At 37.9% G+C, this 24,674-nt stretch overlaps 1 protein-coding gene across 2 annotated transcripts in view; it reads right to left on the bottom strand.

Annotated features, from left to right (window-relative positions):
* Positions 1–24,674, bottom strand: part of GLRA3 (glycine receptor alpha 3) — a 208,110-nt gene that overhangs the window by 74,462 nt on the left and 108,974 nt on the right. For both annotated transcript variants that reach the window (XM_024996385.2, XM_024996384.2), the window contains exons 4-5: positions 22,597–22,820; positions 8,688–8,770 (exon numbers count right to left, since the gene is read on the bottom strand). In XM_024996385.2, the coding sequence (XP_024852153.1) occupies positions 8,688–8,770; positions 22,597–22,820 (307 nt within the window). The remainder of the gene's footprint in view (positions 1–8,687; positions 8,771–22,596; positions 22,821–24,674) is intronic.

Raw genomic sequence — 24,674 nt, forward strand, 5'->3', positions numbered from 1 at the left:
CTTACATCAGTTTTGCCTCAGATCATCAGGCATTAGATCCTGGAGGATGGGGACTCCTGGACTGTGCGACAGGCCTTTAGATTTCATAAGGGAAACATCTGAACCTGGGCCATATAAATGGACCACATTCTTCCTTTATTTCAGTGGAATTCTCAGTGATAGGATTTAGCATTCCAGGTTAATCTAAGGGTAAAGTTTCCATTTTTCCTTTTGGTACTCTCCATGGGGTTCCCGCAGCAAGAATGCTGGAGTGGTTTGCCATTCCCTCCTCCTCGCCATACAGTTGTGCTCATTTCACATGCTTGCAAAGTTATACTCAGAATCCTTCAAACTAGGCTTCTGCAGTACACGAACCCAGAACTTCCAGACGTATAAGCTGAGTTGAGAAAAGGCAGAGGAACCACGAATCAAATTGCCAACATTCACTGGATCATAGAAAAAGGAAAAAAATACAAGAAAAACATCTACTTCTGCTTTATTGACTATGCTAAAGCCTTTGACTGTATGAATAAAAAAAAAAAAAAAAAGGAAAATTCTTAAAGAGATGGGAATACCAGACCACTTTACCATCTCCTGAGAAACCTATATGCAGATCAAGAAGCAACACTTAGAACCTTACATGGAACAACTGACTGGTTCAAAATTGTGAAAAGAGTAGGACAAGGCTGTATATTGTCATTTTGTTTATTTAACATATACAGTGAAGAGTCAGACACGACTGAGAGACTTCCCTTTCACTTTTCACTTTCATGCATTGGAGAAGGAAATGGTAACCCACTCCAGTGTTCTTGCCTGGAGAATCCCAGGGACAGGGGAGCCCGGTAAGCTGCCGTCTATGGGGCCACACAGAGTCGGACATGACTGAAGTGACTTAGCAGCAGCAGAGTATATCATGCGAAATGCCAGGCTGGATGAATCACAAGCTAGAATCAAGATTGTGAGGAGTAATGTCAAACAACCTCAGATATGCAGATGATACCACTCTAATGGCAGAAAGCAAAGAGGAACTAAAGAGCCTCTAGATGAGAATGAAAGAGGAGAGTGAAAAAGCTGGCTTAAAACTCAACATTCTAAAAACTAAGATCATGGCATCTGCTCCCATCACTTCGTGGCAAATAGAAGGGGATAAAAGTAGACGCAATGACAGATTTTATTTTCTCGGGCTCCAGTGTCACTGTGGATGATGACTGCAACTATGAAATTAAAAGACACTTGCTCCTTGGAAGGAAAGCAATGACCAAATTAGAGAGTGTATTAAAAAGCACAGACATCACTTTGTCAACAAAGGTCCATATAGTCAAGCTATGGTTTTTTCAGTAGTTGTGTATAGATGTGAGAGCTGAAAGAAGAATTGATGCTTTCAAATTGTGGTGCTGGAGAAGACTCTTGAGAGTCCCTTAGATTGCAAGGTGATCAAACCAGTCAACCCTGAATATTCATTGGAAGGACATTGAAGCTCCAATACTCTGGCCACCTGATGCGAAGAGCCAACTCATTGAAAAAGACCCTGATGCTGGGAAAGATTGAGGGCAGAAGGAGAAGGGGATGGCAGAGGATGAGATGGTTAGATAGCATCACTGACTTAATGGACATGAACTTGAGCAAACCCTAAGAGATTGTAAAAGACAGGGAAGCCTGGCATGCTTCAGTCCATGGAGTAGCAAAGAGCTGGACACGACTGAGCAACTGAATAACAACAACCTCTAAATGTAGGTCTTTCTTAAGAGTTGGTTCTTCTTTGTGGGTTTGCTTGCATCTCTGTACTCTCTCCTTTAAAAATTTCATCTTGTTGAACTACTCTGTAGATGGCTCATAACAGTACATCTTCATAACACAGTGAGCTCAGCTTGGTGTCTGTGATGAACTTGAGGGGTGGGATGGGGTGTGGGAGGGAAGCTCCAGAGGGAGGGAAAATGTGTATACTTATAGCTGATTCACTTTGTTGCACAGCAGAGATCAACACAACATTGTAATGTAATTATCCTTCAATTAAAATTCAGTTACAAAAAAACAGTACATCTTCAGTGTTAACTCCTTCCTTTGGCTTTTTATGTACATTTCCCAAATCACAAATACATTAAGACTGGATTTATCAGTATTCCTTTTAACATTTATTTCTCACTCTGTTTTTTTCTCTGTCAGTATTTCCAAAATGATTCTACTTATCTAAGCTCTTTGTCTCTGATTAATTGGGCACTCAGAGACTTTGCATCCACTTTGTATTGCCAACAAAGGTCCGTCTAGTCAAGGCTATGGTTATTCCTGTGGTCATGTATGGATGTGAGAGTTGGACTGTGAAGAAGGCTGAGCACCAAAGAATTGATGCTTTTGAACTGTGGTGTTGGAGAAGACTCTTGAGAGTCTCTTGGACTGCAAGGAGATCCAACCAGTCCATTCTGAAGTCCATCATTTCTTTGGAAGAAATGATGCTAAAGCTGAAACTCCAGTACTTTGGCCACCTCATGCGAAGAGTTGACTCATTGGAAAAGACTCTGATGCTGGGAAGGATTGGGGGCAGGAGGAGAAGGGGACGACAGAGGATGAGATGGCTGGATGGCATCACTGACTCGATGGACGTGAGTCTGAGTGAACTCCGGGAGTTGGTGATGGACAGGGAGGCCTGGCGTGCTGCAATTCATGGGGTGGCAAAGAGTCGGACACGAATGAGCGACTGAACTGAACTGAACTGAACTGTATTGAAGTAAATGAAAACAGTGGAATATGTACCCCCAAAATATGCCACTTCGGCAGAAGAATGATTTTAAGCTAAAGGCACCTGAAAAACAGCAGGTGTGAGAAGGGCATTCTAATCTCTCCTTTTCTTTCTGAAAACAGTAGACTAAAAACTTCCATGTGAGCTGTACTCACATGGAGCTCACACTTCCAAGGAGCTGTACTCCTTGTACTAGGAGAAAAAGAAACACTCTTCAACAGGGGATCAAAGCCAAGAGAATTCTGTAGAGATCTTGTTAAAATAATTCTCATCTTCCTTTGGCTTCCTCACATAGCATTATTTTTCCACAACTGCTTCTCGCTTTTCTTTGTTTAACCTGGTATAAAAGAATTTAGGCTTTGCCACTTCCTTGACTATTCATTTCCTTCTGTAAAACTTATATTAAATAAATTTGTATCCTTTTCTTCTGTTCATGTTTTATTTCTGCTTAATTTTCAGGCCAAGGCTGAGGAGCCTAAGAAGGTAAAGATAACATTTTGCTTCCTCTACAGCATCAATCTGTATTGTATCTACTTTCCACACTGCTCTTCTTTGCTCCTACTTTCATTCTTTTTATTGGAATATTATGGAACCTTCTTAAATAACTTGGTTCATCTGTATGAGAGAATCTTCAAGAGCATAATATTAACCAACTCATGTTCTTGCTCCTAAATCTTCCACAGCTCCTCACTATTGGATAATATTTAGTATTCTTAAATTAATAATTAGGGAACCAGTCTGTCTTAGACTATTTTTCATATGATTTTTTTCCCTCCATACTCTCCAATGTACCTAATTTTGCAACAAAGATACCTGTCCTCAGAATGCCTTCAAGGTAGAGTTAGAAATCAACACTGCTAGGAATCCTGTATTGCTTCCCACTCCCAACTCCAACCTCCAATTTTTATTGCTAAATAGATCTTCCAATTAAAACTAAATTTTAATTTTCCTTTCATTTAATTTAGTAATTTATCCATGGGTGTGACTAATATTTAAGTTGAAAGTGAAAGTGAAGTCGCTCAGTTGTGTCCGACTCTTTGCGACCCATGGACTATAGACCACCAGGCTCCTCCGTCCATGGGATTCTCCAGGCAAGAATACTGGAGTGGGTTGCCATTTCCTTCTCCAGGGGATCTTCCTGACCCAGGGATTGAATCCAGGTGTCCCGCATTGCAGGCAGACACTTTAACCCCTGAGCCACCAGGGAAGCCCTATATTTAAGTTAATAAAATGTAAATATTGAGTAAATTAATATATTCACATTAATTAACTTATATTAATTAAATTAATCCACTTATATAATATATTTAAATTTAACAGGAAGATATTATATTATCTTCCTGCTAAGTTTTATTATCAGAGAAATAGGTATTTGCACTTCCTTTCTTTAAGAGAAAACCAGTGTGCAGTGTTGGCAACAAGTCCCCCTACGAAGTAGGCATGCCCTCTAGTGGCAGATTCACCACCCTACAGGACTGGAATCTCATGCCACCAGTTCTGAAGTTCCAGCTGCAATTTTTTTCTAAAGGAATATGTCAAACAGGCACTTTTTTCTAAATATAATGGAGTATCATGGGGTTGCAAAGAGTTGGACAAGACAGCGACTGATCTGATCTGATCACAAAAATATTACATAATGTCGACCAACCAAGTTTGGGGTAATAAACAGATAAGTTTAAAGAAATAAAAGGACCTAAAGTTTTCATGTGTTAATATTTTGGACAGAAAGAAGGACGTTTCTGAGGGAAACCTGACAGACACAAGGACATTTCTGACAGAAAGAAGGTCTTTTCTGGGAAAGAAACTTGACAGAAAGAAGGCATATTTTGTACTTACCACCTCAATAATTTGGGGTAAAAATATTCAAAGTAACGATTTACACAGGTGGAAACATGACAATAACAACAGTTCTGTTGTGTGTATGAGAAATAACACATGACAATGTTTGGATTCCAGCACGCACTTCATAAAAAAAAGTACCATATTTTTCAAAGTTAGCATCCATTTTACCATTGATGAGTATAAAGAGAATAGATATTTCTTAATCTTCAAAAATGGCATTTCTAGCTTGAAATTTACTTTAAATAGCAGTATAGAGTGTATAGAGTGTAAGACAGATACCAATCCATAACAGGTGCAAAATAACATGTATTTTCAGTAAATGTCAGAAAAAAACTAAAAAACTAATAATATATATCATGCATTATTATAAATCTACTAATTTTTACATGTTTTTTCTAGAATTTTTTAGGGGAAAAAAAGAGAATTCAGATAGAAACTAGATAGAAAGGAGATTTCTGACAGAAAGAAAGTGTTTTCTGGGAAAGAAAACCGACAGAAAGAAGGCAATTTCTGACAGAAAGAAGGGCGCTTCTGAGGGAAACCTGACACAAAGAAGGAGATTTCTGACAGAAAGAACGTCTTTTTCTAGGAGAGAAACCTCACAGAAAAAGGGTGATTTCTGACAAATGGCAGAAAGAAGGATGTGTCTGAGGGAAACCTAATGGAAAGAAGATTCCAGACAGAAAGGTTTTTTTCTGGGAGATAAACCTGACAGAAAGAAGACAACTTCTGACAAAAAGGACATTTCTGAGGGAAATCTGATGGAAGGAAGGTGATTTCTGACAGAAAGAAGGATGTTTCTGAGGGAAACCTGACAGAAAGAAGGAGATATCAGACAGATAGAAGGTCTTTTCTGGGACAGAAACCTGATACAAAGAAGGATATTTCTAACAGAAAAAGGTCTTTTCTCAGAGAGAAACCTGACAGAAAGAAGGCACTTTCTGACAGAAAGAAGGACATTTCTGAGTAAAACCTGATGGAAAGATGGAGATTTCTGACAGAAAGAAGGTTGTTTCTGAGGGAAACCTAATAGAAAGAAGGAGATACCTGACAGAAAGAAGGTCTTTTCTCAGAGAGAAACATGACAGAAAGAAAGCAATTTCTGACAGAAAAAAAGAACGATTCTGAGGGAATCCTGACACAAAGAAGGGGATTTCTAACAGAAAGAAGGTCTTTTCTGGGATATAAACCTGACAGAAAGAAAGCACTTTCTGACAGAAGGATGTTTCTAAGGGAAACCTGATGAAAAGGAGTTTTCTGACAGAAAGGTCTTTCCTGGGAGCAAAACCTGACAGAAAGAAGGCAATTTCTGACAGGAAGAAAGACATTTTTGAGCGAAACCTAACACAAAGAGACTTCTGCCTGAATATGTTTTGAGGGAGAGAAACCTGAAAGAAAGAAGGATGTTTCTGAGGGAAACCTGATGGAAAGAAGAAGTTTTCTGACAGAAAGGTCTTTCCTGGGAGCAAAACCTGACAGAAAGAAGGCAATTTCTGACAGAAAAAAGGATGTTTCTGAGGGAAACCTGATGGAAAGATGGAGATTTCTGATAGAAAGAAGGGTGTTCTGAGGGAAACCTAACAGAAAGAAGGAGATATCGGACAGAAAGCAGGTCTATCCTGGGAGAGAAATGTGACAGAAAGAACGCAATTTCTGACAGAAAAAAAGGACAATTCTGAGGGAAACCTCACACAAAGAAGGGGATTTCTAACAGAAAGAAGGTCTTTTCTGGAAAAGAAACCTGACAGAAAGAAGGAGATTTCTGACAGCAAGAAGGACATTTCTAAGTGAAACCTGACACAAAGAAGATTTCTGACAGAAAGAATGTGTTTTGGGGGGGGGGGGAAACCTGACAGAAAGAAGGGGACTTCTGACAGAAAGAAGGATGTTTCTGAGGGAAACCTGATGAAAAGGAGTTTTCTGACAGAAAGGTCTTTTCTGGGAGAGAATCCTGACAAAAATAAGGCATCTAACAGGAAGAAAGACATTTTTGAGCGAAACCTAACACAAAGAAGACTTCTGCCCAAATATGTTTTGAGGGAGAGAAACCTGAAAGAAAGAAGGATATTTCTGAGGGAAACCTGACAGAAAGAAGGAGATATCAGACAGATAGAAGGTCTTTTCTGGGACAGAAACCTGACACAAAGAAGGATATTTCTAACAGAAAAAGGTCTTTTCTCAGAGAGAAACCTGACAGAAAGAAGGCACTTTCTGACAGAAACAAGGATGTTTCTGAGGGAAACCTAATGGAAAGATGGAGATTTCTGACAGAAAGAAGGGTGTTCTGAGGGAAACCTAACAGAAAGAAGGAGATATCGGACAGAAAGAAGGTCTTTTCTGGGAAAGAAATGTGACAGAAAGAAGGCAATTTCTGACAGAATAAAAAGAATGATTCTGAGGGAAACCTCACACAAAGAAGGGGATTTCTGATAGAAAGTCTTTTCTTGGAGATAAACCTGACAGAAAGAATTTCTGACAGAAAGAAATAAGGATGTTTCTGAGGGAAAACTGCCAGAAAGGCGATATCAGACAGGAAGAAGGTCTTTATTGACAGAAAGAAGGACATTTCTGAGGAAAACCCGACAGAAGGAGACTTCTGACAGAAAGAATGTGTTTTTTTTTTTAGTGGGGAGAAACCTGACAGAAATAAGAACATTTCTGAGGGAAACCTGATGAAAAGAAGTTTTCTGACAGGAAGGTCTTTTCTGGGAGAGAATCCTGACAGAAAGAATATTTCTGAGGGATACTGAAAGAAAGAAGTTTTCGTCCAGAAAGATTTTTCCTGTAAGAGAAACCTGACAAAAAGCTGATTTCTGACTGAGAGAGGGACTTTTCTGAGGAAAGCTGACTGACAGATTTCTGACAGAAATAAGGTTTCCTTCGTGAGTGAAACCTGACAGAAAGAAGGCAATTTCTGACAAAAGGAGGGACTTTTCTGATAGAAGTAAAAGTTGCTCAGTCGTGTCCAGCTCTTTGCAACCCCATGGACTGACTATACAATCCATGGAATTCTCCAGGCAAGAATACTAGAGTGGGTAGCCTTTCCCTTCTCCAGGGGATCTTCCCAACCCAGGGATCAAACCCAGGTTTCCCACATTACAGGCAGATTCTTTACCAGCTGAGCCACAAGGGAAGAATACTGGAGTGGGTAGCCTATCCCTTCTCTGGCGGATCTTCCTGACCCAGGAATCAATCCGGGGTCTTCTGCATTGCAGGAGGGTTCTTTACCAACTGAATATCAGGGTAACCCTTTCTGATAGAAAGAAGAGATATGCCAGAAAGAAGGACTTTTCTTTAATGGAAACATGATAGGAAAAAAAGGAGATTTCTGACAGAAAGAAGGATTTCTTTGTGATAGAAACCTGATAGAAAGAAGATATCTATAAAAGTTATTTTATATAAACCTGGCAGAAAGATGGAGATTTCTTTCTGTCTTTCTGTCTTTAGACAGACAGAAGGTCTCTTCTAGGGGAACCTGAGAGATAGGAGATTTCTGACAGAAAGAAGGACTGTTCTTCGAGGGAAATCTGACAGAATGAAAGATTTGTGAGAGAAAGTAGGACTTTTTTGAATAAATTCTGAGTGAAGTTTGTAGGAGGGAATTCTGAGTGAAGGAATTTTATATTTATTTCAGTCTGTCAGGTTTCCTTTGGTGAAAGGAATCCTGCTTATAGGTGAGTATGAGGGAATTTTTACACCTTGAAATTGAAATTGAATTTTGAGAAAATGAGATTTGAGATATTATTGTGAAGAATGAGATTCTATGTAATTCTGCGAGAAAGATTGAGAGTCAGGGAAATCTGAGAGATAGAAGGAGATTCCAAGAGAATTCTGAGAGTAAGTAGAGTCTGAGGAAATTCTGAGAGAAAGAAGAGGGTCTGCAGAATTCTGAAAGAGTCAGAGGTAATTTTTAGAAGAATGATAACAGGAATTACTTTGAGAAGTTTGGTGAAAGGATATCTGAGTGAGAGAGGGTTTGATTTCATTATCCATGAGAAAGAGTATAAGGGAATTCTGAGAGAAGGAAGGTGAGATGGTATTCTGAGAATGATATTCAGTGAGTATTCCGGGAGAAATCTGTATCTACTATTTTTTAAAAATGTTCAGGAAAACTTGTGTTATTCTTACTTACAGCTTTCCAGTTGCATTATACATGTTTGTACATCCATTGGAAAATTCTTGAGATCCATTGGACAGGAGAGTGTTAATGTCAACCTGAAAGAATTCAAAGTAATCATTTTATAAAGAAATTTGTAATATCATCAGACATGACTGAGCGACTTCACTTTCACTTTTCACTTTGATGCATTGGAGAAGGAAATGGCAACCCACTCCAGTGTTCTTGCCTGGAGAATCCCAGGGATAGGGGAGCCTGGTGGGCTGCCGTCTATGGGGTCGCAAAGAGTCAGACACGACTGAAGCGACTTAGCAGCAGCAACAGCATAATATCATATTAACATTCTATTGTTCAGGATACAATGGAAAACAATGCTGTTTTGGTTATGGCTAACATCTACTCAAGAAAATTTTCTCCAGCTTGTATATATAGTGTGAAATAACTGTATCCTTTAAATAAATCTGGTTTTGGAGGGAAGAAAAGCTGTATATATAAACATCTAATCACAGTTATTTATTTGTATATTTATGCTTTCCTTTAGATAGTACTGGAGATATCTAAGAGTGGTCTCTATTTCCAGAAAAGACCCTTTTAAAAAAGATATTTGAGAGTAAGCTTTATAAAATTAATACCAAAGGCCAAAAGACAAAATTCCCCCAAATCATAGAGACAACATCATTGAGGCAAGTACTGATGACCAAAAACTTCGTTTGGGTTTTTCCATAAGATGTTACAGAAAAACCCAAACGAACTTTTTGGCCAACCCAATAGATCCGAGGTTTGGAATCTGGATGTGAAAAGGCTGAGTGCCAGAAAATAATTTCATGAGACATCTTTTAATCTCTTTTTAACTACACTGAAGATCTTCTCAGTGAACATCCAGTGGAAAAAAACTCTGGTCTAGAGGATTCCAAAATTCTCATTATTAGGGCTTCCCTGTTGTGGAATTAGAGCATTTCACCACATTGTATTAGGTCCACAAAATAGCCCTCTCAAACATGTGTGACATATTCTGTGTTCAGCAAACAAACTTTTGATGGGACTTCACACAAAGTGAGATGACATGATGGTGAACCCTACTTTTCCTCATTTCAGAATGTATTATAATGTTGACTTTCCAGGTAATTTACTACTCGAATTTTTTTTTTTTCCTTTAAAGAGTACATGACTTCAGGGATTACCTATCTTCATGGATTACCAAGAGTTTGTAGTTTCTGGATATGAGAAAAAGAAGCCCACATCCAAATAAATCCAAATTTATTCAAATGAAGTTCTTTCCTAAGAACTCTCTAGCCAGTCCCTTTTTTTTAAAGCTTTCCCAATGAAATGAAGTGTATTAGTGGATATCCTAGGCTGAGTCATTCATCTAAACTCTGTGACCAAAGAATTTATGGTCTCCAATTATGTCATTTCACTCTATTTCAGTTTTCACGTCTCCAAAAGGAAGGTAATAATAATAATACCTATTCTGGAGACAGGTTGTGAGCAATATATTAGTTAATCTGTGAAATGCTCAATCAAGTGCTTGACACCTAGTAAACAATCAACATTAGTTATTAAGGATTACTAGCAATGGCACCCCACTCCAGTACTCTGACCTGGAAAATCCCATGGACGGAGGAGCCTGGAAGGCTGCAGTCCATGGGGTCGCTGAGGGTTGGACACAACTAAGTGACTTCAGTTTCACTTTTCACTTTCACCCATTGGAGAAGGAAATGGCAACCCACTCCAGTGTTCTTGCCAGGAGAATCCCAGGGACGGGGGAGCCTTGTGGGCTGCCGTCTATGGGATTGCACAGAGTCGGACATGACTGATGTGACTTAGTAGTAGCAGTAGCAGCAGCACATTCTCACTACCCCAGGCCTCCCCATTTCCTCCTCCCCCAAATTATACAGTATGCACACAAAGATGACAGAATTAAATCACTTATTAAAAAAATTAAGTTTTAGCAAAAAATAGCCATCAGCTCTACTAAATGCAACCACATTCTCTGAAGTAGCATTTTTATGTAGGCCATAGACATAAAGCTATAATGATGTACATCTGACGATAAATACTCTTGGTAAGGTCCCAGTGACATCATTTGAGAGGCATAAGCTGACAGAGGGTGAAGCTGCTGACTTTTTAAGAGTCCCAGGGGATCATCTGACAATTCACTCAAGTTAGAGTCCATAGCACACTAAAAGAATCCACACAGAATTGAATCTTCAAAAGCAAGTTTTCTCCTAAATCAGCTAGGTTAAGTGATCCTGCAAGTGTGATATTGTCCATCTGCAAAATTCTTTCTTCAAAAGGCAATTGTAAAATCTGCTGGACACAATGTTCTCTGTCTTGTGAAAAGGTTTATTAGAAGTGTATGCACAAGTACAATTTGAACGTACACTCATTAATTTCCCAAACATCCAAGACTCTCTAGCCAGCCAGTTTCAAATATTGGCTTAGAGAATTAATTCTGTGACCTTTTGTATGGAAGTAAATAGCATTCTTAGAATCTTTTCCAGGCTCTCACCATGCATGTGATGTCAAATTCATATCTTTGCTATTTTTCTGGTGTAAAAAAAAATAGACATTGCATAATTCTTTAAAAAAAAAAAAAAAGATACTTGGAAGGAATTATTTGGCAATGAAAAACACTGTTTGTAGGATTTCTGTCATAAATCATACCCTGAATAAAAATCCATTTGTTGACTTTCTTTTTGTTTAAGGTATAATACAATAGCTTCTTTAACAGCACAGGGATGAAAAAATGTGTCATCTTGGTGAGTGTGATCCTGCATTTCTTTATTAAAACATATAAATTAAAGATTTGTCCTGACCACATCAAAAGAAAACTAAATCAAGATGTAATTAATCACATTCTACTGTTTAGGAAATACTGTGTAAGAGAGGACATGGAGTTCTCTTTTCTGAAACAAGACACGCAAACAGGATGTGTGTTTCTTTCATTTTCCCTTAAAACATCTTGGCTTAGTTAAGCAGCAATGTCAAAAAAATAAGACCATGACTGTAATCTATTTTAAATAATTCACCTCATTAAAATCAAGGTATTACCAATTTTCAAACAAGCATTGCTTGTTTGCCCAGAGTATGTGGTCCCAACCATTAACTGAAGTATTTTGTAAAAAGGCTTTTTGACGCAACTTTAGGCTTTATTTGCAAACAATAAGCATTTTATTAGTTTTTAATATTTCTAAATGTACTGTTATAAGGACAATTGCCTCAACTATAAGCATTGAAATATTATCTGTAATATCATACTAGGTAATGCTTTTTGCTTACTGTGTGGTAGGCACTATTTTAAATATTTCATATATGCCTTAATTCATTTATTTCTTAGTATGAATTTACAGGTAAGTGATGTTACCTTTACTTAGAGATGAGGAGATTAAGACTTAACTCTCCTGATATGTAAAGCAGAAATTGATAGAGCTGAATCAATAGACCTGAGAGTCTGGCTGTAGATTCTGTGCCCTTAACCTTTAAGTCTACTGCCTTTCAAGGGCATTAGAATGCTTTTCATGAAAATGAGTTCTCATCCATCTCATTAGAACTGATTCAAATGTATTCTTTTTAATGGCTGAGTAATACTCCATTGTGTATATGTACCACAGCTTTCTTATCCATTCATCTGCTGATGGGCATCTAGGTTGCTTCCATGTCCTGGCTATTATAAACAGTGCTGCGATGAACATTGGGGTACACGTGTCTCTTTCCCTTCTGGTTTCCTCAGTGTGTATGCCCAGCAGTGGGATTGCTGGATCATAGGCAGTTTTATTTCCAGTTTTTTAAGGAATCTCCACACTGTTCTCCACAGTGGCTGTACTAGTTTGCATTCCCACAACAGTGTAAGAGAGTTCCCTTTTCTCCACACCCTCTCCAGCATTTATTGCTTGTAGACTTTTGGATCGCAGCCATTCTGACTGGCGTGAAATAGTACCTCATAGTACGAGACAGCAAAAGAGACACTGATGTATAGATCAGCCTTATGGACTCTGTGGGAGAGGGAGAGGGTGGGGAGATTTGGGAGAATGGCATTGAAACATGTATAATATCATGTATGAAACGAGTTGCCAGTCCAGGTTCGATGCACGATACTGGATGCCTGGGGCTGGTGCACTGGGACGACCCAGAGGGAGGGTATGGGGAGGGAGGAGGGAGGAGGGTTCAGGATGGGGAACACAGGTATACCTGTGGCGGATTCATTTCGATATTTGGCAAAATTAATACAATATTGTAAAGTTTAAAAATAAAATAAAGTTTAAAAAAAATGAGTTCTCTAATTATTATGACTTTGAAAATGTGCATTTATGTAACATAAAAATGATGATTTTCATACACTATGAGTTATTAAAGGAAAAGACATATGTGGTTTGTTCAAAAAGAAACTTAGTCATTAAACTTTAGAAAATAGAAGAAAGCTGCCCATGGATTTTACATATTTACTTGGGTGATTTGACATTTCATCAAGAAAAATTCTATAAAGAGTAAATAAGTAAATAACTTGCAGGTTTTCAGATCGTTAGAACACTAGATGGAAGATTGGAACTAGTGTTCTAGTTGGAGTTTTGTTGTCCTCTGATTCTAGAGATGATCATAAAGCTTATTAACCCATCACCTGTGCAATCTCAGTCTTGTTAATGGTCACTTTAAGAAGCTGATATAAGCTATGGGCCTCTTCAAAAGACTGTACGTAATCAAACACACCAAAACATCCTTACAACATATATTTTATGGCATTGTAAGTCAATTTTCCTTGAGTAAACAGCATCTTAAAAAGCATCAACAAAGAATGAAATTAGAACACTTCCTAACACCCTACACAAAGATAAATTCAAAAGGGATTACAGACTTAAATGTAAGACCAGAAAGTATAAAACTCTTAGAGGAAAACATGGGCAGAACACTCGACGGCATAAATCAAAGCAAGATCTTCTATGACCCACCTTCTAGTGTAAAGGAAATAGAAACAAAAGTAAACAAGTGGGACCTAATTAAACTTAAAAACTTTTGCACAGCAAAGAAAACTATAAACAAGGTGAAAAGACAACCCTCAAAATGGGAGAAAATAATAGCAAATGAAACAACTGACAAAGGATTAATTTCCAAAATATACAAGCAGCTCATACAACTCAATATCATAAAAACAAACCACCCAATAAAAAGTGGGGAAAAGACCTACATGGACATTTCTCCAAAGAAGACACACAGATGGCTAACGAACACATGAAAAGATGCTCAACATTGCTCATTGTTAGAGAAATGCAGATCAAAACTACAATGAGGTATGCCTCACATCACACCAGTCAGAATGGCCATAATCAAAAAGTCTACAAACAATAAATCCTGGAGAGGGTGTGGACAAAAGGGAACCCTCTTGCACTGCTGGTGGGAATGTAAGCTGATAGAACCACTACAGAAGATGGTATGGAGATTCCCTAAAAATCCAGGAATAAAACCACAATATGATCTAGCAATCCCACTCCTAGACATATACCCTGAGGAAACCAAAATTGAAAAAGACACATGTACCCCAATGTTCATCCCAGCACTATTTACAATAGCTAGGACATGGAAACAACCTAAATGTCCATTGAGAGATGAATGAATAAAGAAGTTGTGGTACATATACACAATGGAATATTACTCAGTCATAAAAAGGAATGCATTTGAATCAGCTTTAATGGAGTAGATAAACCTAGAGCCTATTATACAAAGTGAAGTAAGTCAGAAAGAGAAAGAGAAATATCACATATTAATGCATGTATATGGAATCTAGAAGGGTGGTACCAATGAATTTATTTGCAAGGCAGCAGTGGAGAAACAGACACAGAGGACAGACTTACAGACACAGGGAGAGGGGAGGAGAGCGTGAGATGTATGGAAAGAGTAACGTGGAAACTTACATTACCATATGTGAAATAGATAGCCAATGGGAATTTGCTGTATGGCTCAGGAAACTCAAACAGGGGCTCTGTATCAACCTAGAGGGATGGGATGGGGAGGGAGATAGGAAGGATGTTCAAGAGGGAGGGGACATATGTATATCTATGGCTGATTCGTGTTGATGTTTGACAGAAAACAACAAAATTCTGTAAAGTAATTATCTTTCAATTAAAAATAAATTTTTATAAAAATTTTTAAAAGCATCAATTGAAATGTTTGCTTTTTTATTTAAAAATTAATGACTAATTTCAAAAAATAAGTACATATTGTATAAGTAATCTTTAATTCTTTTCACAACCAAATTTCAAAGAAAGAGTAATAATAATAAGTATTGTTGCTCAGTCACTAACTCCTGTTATGGACTGCAGCACGCCGGCTTCCCTTTACTTCACTGTCTCCTGGAGTTTGCTCAAACTCATGTCCATTGAGTTGCTGATGCCATCTAACTATCTCATCTTCTGTCATGAGCCTTTCACAGGTAAAGAGAACTGTCCCAAACCACAGCCAGTAAGTAAATTTACCTCCTGTTGGGTCTATTGAGAATGGAAGGCCCTGATGATACTTTCTCGTGAACCATTTATTTCTCAGGGTTGTCTGTGTAGCTGCTCATTCTGAGAGATGAGAGCACATTCCCGTGGACAAAGAGAAGGCTTGCTTGCTGCTTGCTATGAAAGCAGTGGATTCCCCAATCTCAGTGTTCCACAATTGTGTGGCAGATCCCTGGATGTGTTGTGTCCATCTGTGTCTGCTGTATTCTTCCCACGAGACCTGAGGACCATGCAGAAGTTGGGCAAATGTGCTGAGGCGCCTGCTGCTTGGCTGCAGTGAGTACTTCATTCCTCTGTCTCTGATCCCAGAGACCTGCGTTGGCTGTCAGCACCCATGAAGTACATAATAAGCTAACTTTATAAGTAGAATAAAGTCAAATCCCAAACTTGACAATCCAAAATCATGTGTCTTGTCCCAACACCTTCGCTTGAAAAGCATTTCACTCCAAGAGGGAGGGAATGTATGTTTACATACAGCTGATTCACTTTGTTGTACAGCAGAAACTAACACAGTCGTAAAGCAATTATACTCCAATTTTTAAAAAAATTTTGACATAAATGCAGAATTCTTCTCTTGCAAGTAAATGAGTAAAAATCATGTTAAAAAAAGAAAAGAAAAATTATCAACATAATTAAAAATTATAATAGAGGTTATTAATATAGTTTACTTAAAATTTATCAATGTAATTCATGGATGGCATTTAGAAGCTTGACAATTACATAAAACATATGGAAAAGAGCTTTGCCCCACCCATCCTTACCCCCAGTTCAGTTCTAGCTCCTCAGAGGCAGCCTTCTTTGGAAATCTGTTTGGGACTTGTATTCTGTATCTAAATTGCTATCACGTTATGCTGGATTTTTAAAATATGTGAAGTTTCCTATTAATTTGCTACAAAGGAAAATAAGAATATACTTCCCTTATACCACACTCTCTGTACATTTAACATTCCAGCAGAATTCAAAATTTAGTTATGTAAAAATTAACAGTGAAATAATATTCAGTGTTTACATGTTGTGAATATGCAATTAGTGTTCATAGTTAAGGTTAGTTGTTTGCCATAATTACAGCTCTTGGATAGTGTTTGTTTTCCCTAGTGTTAATAACTGTCTTACTTTAATGATCACTTCAGTTTCTATTCCCTACTATTACTTCAAACTCAACAAACTCCTTATCAGAACCAAGTCCTTCTCAATGATTAAACAGACCAGACAGTGGATCTCTTCCTTATTTTTCATGGAAGTCTCTATTTCTTTTCAAGTCAGATATTGAACCTCTGTATTGATACTCTGCTTTTCATATCCTTTCTTTCCTATTTCCATTTCTCAGTATCTTGATTCTGCTTCTTGGCAGATTTCTCCATTTCATCTTTCAAATATTCCACTAATGATTTTTCCACTTCAGTTTACTATCTGTACTTTCCTATGCTCTGAATGACTTCATTTCTCCTTTCCTGAAAGTCTCCTATTTCATTTCTGTCCAGAGATTTCTTTTCATGGTCTCTTCTGCTTCTGGCATTTTCTCTTGAGTAATTTTTTTCTCTTTTTGTTTCTTTAATTTTCTTCTTTTTGCTCTTTATTTCCTCTGCATGTTTATTCTGACCTCTGCTTCTTTTTTTAATTACTGTTATTATTGTTGGATGTCCTCCAATGTCTGTTTATATTTAAGAATGAGGTAATAAAACTAGTTGGAATTCAATGAGCAGAAGATGATTCATTGAGTTATGGCATGATTCATTCATCACAGAATGGCTGCTCAGATTTTTCACTGGTGGTTCCCCAGTTGTCTGTAGACCTTTCCTCTTAGACATTGTACAGAGAACAGGCTATCAGCACTCAGTGTGCAGACCTCACCGTACCCTCATTTTCTTGATGTGATGCTTCTGACAGACCCAGCTGTGCCTGTAGTCCCTACTCCAGAAGCTCTTGGAACAACCTTGTTGGAGTTTTCTGTCCTCCTGCTTTCTGCCCAGATCAGAAGGCATAAAAGTAGATCCTAGTCTGAGAAACATGGGCACGAAAGTGAGGATAAAGGGCTCACTGTTGTTCCTGTAAAGTTTACATCAGATTATTTTTTTTTTTAATTTTTAAAGACTTTTTGATGTGGACCATTTTTAAAGTCTTTTATTGAATTTGTTACAATACTTCTTCTGTCATTTATGCTCTGGTTTTTTGGCTGAGAGGCATGTGGGATCTCAGCTCTCCAACCAGAGATTGGACCCACACTCCCTGCACCAGAAGGTGAATTTTTAACCACTAAACTGCCAGGGAAGTCCCTCAACTTTTAATCTCCTTTCTATCCCCCTCTTTCTGATATCCTAGCTACCTCAAATTTCTAAAAATTTGAGGATATTATTTCTTCCTTTTAGGTTCCCCCACTTTGTCTTAGGTTTTAGCTATCTCTGTGAAGTCAGTTTTCACAAGTGCATTCATTTTCAAGCCTCCTAAAATATCTCGTCATCACTCATCTGTCACTTTTATTTCCCATTCCTTTCATCTTCCTGTGTGTTAATGTCATTTCATTCCTTATTCAGTTTATTTCTTTGTTTTAGTGGCTTTAAGGAGGAAGTACAGAGAAATTTTAAGTTCAACAGGTCGAGTTTGCCAGGACATTCTTCTTTCTTTGAACAAGCAAGAAAGCAGATCGCTCATGAAACATCACAGGTGCTCCATTTGTAAATCGAACAAGATTTTTTTTCCCGAGCACAACTTTTGTTAACAAAGAAACTGCTTGCCATTTGAAATTTCAAAGTCCTGTGAAATTTCCAAAAACAACGGAAAAAAACATGAATTTAGTCTTTGATCATGTGAGCCAGGATAGAGCAAACAAAAACTAGATGCCAAGAGACATCATCTGTTTCATCTGAACTCATACTGAAAGAAGAAAGATGCAATTCTGAATAATTCTATAACTTTTCTCAAAATATTAGAAGAAATGTGGGCAATTTATAATGGATGGCACCATTTTCCAAGGCCATTAAGACTTGATATAAACAAGTAAATAGGCATAATCGTACAGGATACAATAAAACACACACATTGTTATTTCAACAAATCTAGATATTATAATTTTGCAAAATGATTTTCCAAGCTACTTGGTGATATATTCTTGCAATTCAAATTATATCTTCCACAAAGTTTATTTTCAAGTTAACAGGAAAAGAAGTAAATTCGATTTGTTTATACCTGTTATGGATCCCCTGATAACCATCACAAAGCCACATCACAGAGGAGCCAAGGATCATGACTTCAGGTTAAAAGCCTCTGTCACTTAAAATATATGTATTTAATTCATAAGTAAAATATAACTCTTACTAAAAAATTCAAATAATATAAACTTACATATGGGGAAATTTATAGCTCACCTTTATTTCTACCTAAATTCTAAGGTTCTTTTCCATAATTGGTTATTTTTAACAAATTGTGGGTATCCTTCTGAACTTCTTGTATGGAATTAGATATATGTATATATCTATATATATATTTTTATATTTTATTTACTTGTTTTCAGTTAAGAGAACAATGTTAATTTGTTTTTTGTAACTGGAGGATAATTGCTTTACGGTGTTGTGTTGGTTTCTGCTGTACAACAACACGAGTCAGCCATATGTATACATGCATCCCTTCCCTCTGGAGCCTCCTCCCATTCCCCCACCCCAGCCCTCTAGGTCATCACAGTGCATGGAGCTGAGCTCCCTGTGCTATACAGCAGCTTCCCACTAGCTACTTACTTTATCCACGTATATGGTAAGTGTATATATGTCAACACTGCTCTCCCAGTTTGTCCAACTCCCCCCAGATATATGTGTATTTTTACATACACTTTTATGCTTACATATAGAGAATGTTTTAAACAAAAATAAGCATGAAACATTTCTAACCCTAAGGATATTTTGAAGGCATTTTCTTATGAATACATTTAGCTCTAGATCCTGCAGAGTATTTCATGATTTGGGGCTATCATTTTGTTCTGCCTTGTTCTCATTAGCGAATATACAGGGTCTTTTGTTGCTGTTTCAGTGGTACAGTGTGTATCTTTGTAAATGTGTCTTGTTGTACACATGAACACATAAATAACATAAATTCCTAGAAGCAGCATTGTTGGGTTGAAGGATAAATGTATTTTACATTTTTCTATAACCCAACAAATCATTTTACAAAGTCATCTGCCTACAAAAGGGTATTAGACAGCACTAAATATTATATCTCATTAATTTCTGCCAATGTAATTATAAAAAGTTCTCTTATTTCTTATTTGGCATTTTCCCTTACACCAATGTTATAATTCCTGCTTAAACTGTCAAGCATAATTTAGAAAATTCAAGAGGAGAAGAAAAGTCTATTATATTTGCTCATATTTCTGATGACAGTTTCCTTTCTTCTTTCTTGATGCTTCAGTGTTTCTTCTCTTATTGGTTCCTTTCTGTTTAGAAAACTTCCTTTAGCTGTGCTTTCAGGGGAGGTCTGCCCACCTACCTGCCTGCTAAGTCACTTCAGTCATGTCGTGTCCCACTCTCTTTGCAACGCTATGGACTGTGACACATCAGGCTCCTCTGTCCATGGGATTCTCTAGGTCAGAATTCTGGAGTGGGTTGAAGTGCCTTCCTCCAAGGGATCTTCCTAACCCAGAGATCGAACTCGCCTCTCTTACATCTCCAGCATTGGAAGGCGGATTCTTTACCACTAATGCCATGAGGGGAAGAAGGCAATGGCAACCCACTCCAGTACTCTTGCCTGGAAAATCCCATGGACAGAGGAGCCTGGTAGGCTACAGTCCATGGGGTCGTGAAGAGTCAGACACGACTAAGCTATTTCACTTTCACTTTTCACTTTTATGCATTGGAGAAGGAAATGGCAACCCAGTCCAGTATTCTTGGCTGGAGAAACCCAGGGACAGAGGAGCCTGGTGGGGTCCCACAGAGTCGGACATGACTGACATGACTTAGCAGCAGCAGTGCCATGAGGTCTATTTGTGACAAATTCTCTGAATTTCCCTTTATCCAAGAATGTCTCAATTTCCCCTTCATTCCTAAAAGATATTTTCACCAGGTGAAAGTGAAAGTGTTAGTTACTCAGTCGTGTCCAACTCTTTTTGACACCAGGCTCCTCTATCCATGGAATTCTCCAGGCAAGAATACTGGAATGGGCTGCCATTTCCTTCTCCAGGGGATCTTCCCGACCTCAGGATGGAACCCAGCTCTCCCACATTGCAGGCAGACTCTTTACCAACTGAGTCGCCAGGGAAGCCCTTCACCAGGTACAAAGGTCCGTATAGTCAAACTTATGAGTTTTCCAGTAGTTATCTATGGGTGTGAGAGTTGCGGCATAGCGAAGACTGAGCACTAAAAAATTCATGCTTTTGAATTGTGGTGCTGAAGAAGACTCTTGAGAGTCCCTTGGATAGCAAGGAGATCAAACTAGTTAATCCTAAAGAAAATCAACCGTGAATATTCATTGGAAGAACTAATAGTGAAGCTGAAGTTCCAGTACTTTGACCACCTGATGCAAGGAGCTGACTCACTGGAAAAGACCCTGATGAAAGGAAAGACTGAGGGCAGGAGAAGAGGGTGGCAGAGGATGAGATGGTTGGATGGCATCATCAACTCAATGGACAGGAGTTTGAGCACACTCCAGGAGAAAAGGAAGCCTAGTGTGCTGCAGTCCATGGAGTCCTCAAGAGTCAGACACAAGTGAGCAACTAAACAACAAGATTCCAGGGATACCAGTTCCTTTCTTTCAGCACTTGAAAAATGCATGTCTTCTTTTTAGTTTCTATGATTTCTGATCAGAAATTAGCTATCATTTCCATTGTTTTTCCCCTACAGGTAAGGTTTTGTTGCTCTCGATATTATCTGTATTTTTATTTAGTTTTCAGAAGTTTGCGTGTGATGTGATTTGGTATTAATATCTTTGGGATTTAGGCAGTATCTTGAATTTGTAGATCTATGCCTTTTGCAAAATATATACATTTCAGCCATTAATTCCTTTAATATTTTTTGCAGCTCTATACCTTATTCTCTGTCTCCATCTGAGACTCCGATGACACGAATGTTAGATCATTTGTTATACTGCCACAGGTCCCTGAGGCTCTGTCCTCCACTGGCCCCCAGTCTATCGTTTCTGTTGTTTAGAATGTGTAATTTTATTATTCTTAGAGTTCACTAGTTCTTTCCTCTTTTAACATGGAATAAAAAATATGAAAATCATATATATACTGAGATAAAGAATGAGCATGATTTACAAAACAGCTTTGTATAAAAATGTTTTCAAAATCACTAAGGTACTAAGATTAAATTTTCATTCCTGCTATTTCTATTATATATTATTTCATGGAAAAAATAACAACTATCCCTGATATTGGGCAGATGAACTCAAAATCAAATATACCCATTCCTGGTGAGAATAAAAGTTAAAAAATAGAAAATAGAGAGGTAAAAATCTAAGGAATTAACTTTCAGGCTATAGATCCAATGCCTAGTTTACCTTGATACTTTTAAAATATGTTACTGGTGATACACATATTTTTGAAGCAATTGACTATTGCTATAAATAGAGTATATTGTGTCTTCTGAGAAATATGATATGAATTCTGATCCTAACCTTCTGTTCTTTTCAAAAAAAATTAACTAAGTCACTAAAACTAATTATGGAAAATCAAGATAAATTAAGAGAAAATTAAGATAAATTAATTTAAGAAAATTGAGGTAAATTAAGATAAAATTAAATAAGACAGTCATTTTATTTTAGAATTTTTTCATATGGAGCACAATTCTTCAGGTAGATTAGTGTAAGTACCTATTTACTGAATTTATACCTATTTGATATTAGGTATAAATAGCAAAGCTGAATTTGAATGAGTTTCAAAGTTCAACTGTCAAGAAATGTTACTATTAATGTTTATATTTTGATATTATTGCTATATTTTGGTATTAGCTTTGAAAGGCTACATGGTCTTTGGAGAAATGTATAGTAAATAACCAAAATGTAAATTAGATCTTTTTCTAAAGATTGACCACAGAAGTTCAAGGACATCTTTAAAAAATACATACACCTGATAAATAATTTATGGGAAATGGATCCCAGAGAAGCAAACCTAAATATTACCTCCTGTATAAATATTTAAAGGAAGTATGCATACATAAAAATGTAATCACAACATATGATTCAAACTACATTCAATTTACCTTTAAACCACCCACCAATTTGGCTGATGTAAGAACCCAGGCCATTTATTTTAAAAAGTGGATTTCCAAGAATCACTCATATAGTTCCTGGATCTGGAATTTGGTGTCTTAAAGTTGATTAAATATATTTGGGAAATGATATATCATAGGAACTTAAGTGGAACAATGAAAGCACTTACTCAAACATTTCAAAACACTCACTAAAAGCTAAAAAACAAACAAACCACTACTCTGTTTCCCTGAAATGCTCACCTTATTGAATAAAGAACATTCCCATTCTTGAAAATTCGTAACAATTTGTTGTCTGTAGTCACCTCATGAAAGTTGGCTCCCTTTTCATTGGCAAAGAACAAATCAGGTTTCCAAATGGAATCCAACATGGAAGGGTCTAGGTCTAAGGAGTCATCAGGGTATTCACTGTATGCAAGACGCGGGTCGTTCCATTTCTGACGAAGAAAAATATTCACTCTGTAATCCTGTGACAAAAGAAAGAAAGAGGGGAAAAGGCCTGTTTTTAAACGCTTTGAATTGTATGTGTTAGTCTTTCGGCTTCTCTGCCGCCGCTGCTGCTGCTGTTAAGTCACTTCAGTCGTGTCCAACTCTGTGCGACCCCACAGACGGCCTCCTACCAGGCTCCCCCGTCCCTGGGATTCTCCAGGCAAGAACACTGGAGTGGGTTGCCATTTCCTTCTCCGATGCATGAAAGTGGAAAGTGTAAGTGAAGTCGCTCAGTCGTGTCTGACTCTTAGTGACCTCATGGACTGCAGCCTACCAGACTCCTCCGTCCATGGGATTTTCCAGGCAAGAGTACTCTGAATTATAGCAAAAACTGCTGACATCCTTGTGAGATTTCCATACCCCTCAATCCTCAGTCATTACCACCAACAGTCTCTAGTTCTGAGGCTTTGCCCATGTTTCTACATGCCTCCAAAGAAAAGGCCACAGAAGAGCATACTTTTATCAAGCTTATATTTTGCTGTTTCATTCTATTTTTACTTTCTTGAATAAAATACTGAATTGCTATTGGACACTCAGAATAAAATATTTTAGAATCACTTCTTTTAGTAGGTGTCCATTAGCATCCAGAATGCATTTAGTAAAATTTTCTTGAAAGCTACCTATTCTGTAAAAATAAACATATGTATTTTTTACAATAAAGCCCCATTTTCTCATATTTAATATATCACAAAGGTTCTATGAAACTGGTGAAGTAGTAAAAATAAAAGGCGGTTTTGGAATAATAAAGGAATGTTATTGCCAGTAATACTTTAAGATTTGACTTATGAGATTTTCCAATTAGATCTTTCATAGTTGAAGACAATGGCACCCCACTCCAGTACTTTGCCTGGAAACTCCCATGGATGGAGGAGCCTGGTGGGCTGCAGTCCATGGGGTCGCTAAGAGTCGGGCACGACTGAGCAACTTCACTTTCACTTTTCACTTTCATGCATTGGAGAAGGAAATGGCAACCCACTCCAGTGTTCTTGCCTGGAGAATCCCAGGGACGGGGGAGCCTGGTGGCTGCCGTCTGTGGGATCACACAGAGTCGGACACGACTGAAGTGACTTAGCAGCAGCAGCAGTTATTAATGAAAGAAAAGTCAAAGATTCCAATCAAATTCTTGCTTATAGGTTCCAGACTAAGGTTCAGTTCAGTTCGGTCCTCAGTTGTGTCTGATTCTTTGAGACCCCATGAACCACAGCACGCCAGGCCTCCCTGTGCATCACCAACTCCTGGGGTTTACCCAGACTCATGTCCATTGAGTCGGTGATGCCATCCAACCATCTTATCCTCTGTCGTCCCCTTCTCCCCTTGCCCTTAATCTTTCCCAGCATCAAGGTCTTTTCCAGTGAGTCAGCTCTTCGCATCAGGTGGCCAAAGTATTGGAGTTTCAGCTTCAACATCAGTCCTTCCAATGAATATTCAGGACTGATTTCCTATAGGACTGACTGGTTGGATCTCCTTGCAGTCCAAGGGACTCTCAAAAGTCTTCTCCAACACCACAGTTCAAAAGCATCAATTCTTCGGTGCTCAGCTTTCTCTATAGTCCAACTCTCACTGGAAAAACCATAGCCTTGACTAAGGTACAGAGTGACAAAGATTGACAACCATGTGTTTGTGTTGTATTTGTACACAGTAGGTAAGTACTATCTATGACTATAAAATTTTGAAATGAGCAAATAAACATGCAGACTTAGTACAAGCATAAGTAAAATGAACATTTTAAAGAAAGCTTCATTTCCATGGAAGATAGCTAAGGCTGGAGATACTCAGAGAAACAATATCTGTTTTCATCTATTTTATCATTCTTTTTTTTTTGAAGCATAAGT

This window comes from Bos taurus, chromosome 8, assembly GCF_002263795.3.
Source record: "Bos taurus isolate L1 Dominette 01449 registration number 42190680 breed Hereford chromosome 8, ARS-UCD2.0, whole genome shotgun sequence".
NCBI classification, from domain to species: Eukaryota; Metazoa; Chordata; class Mammalia; order Artiodactyla; family Bovidae; genus Bos; species Bos taurus.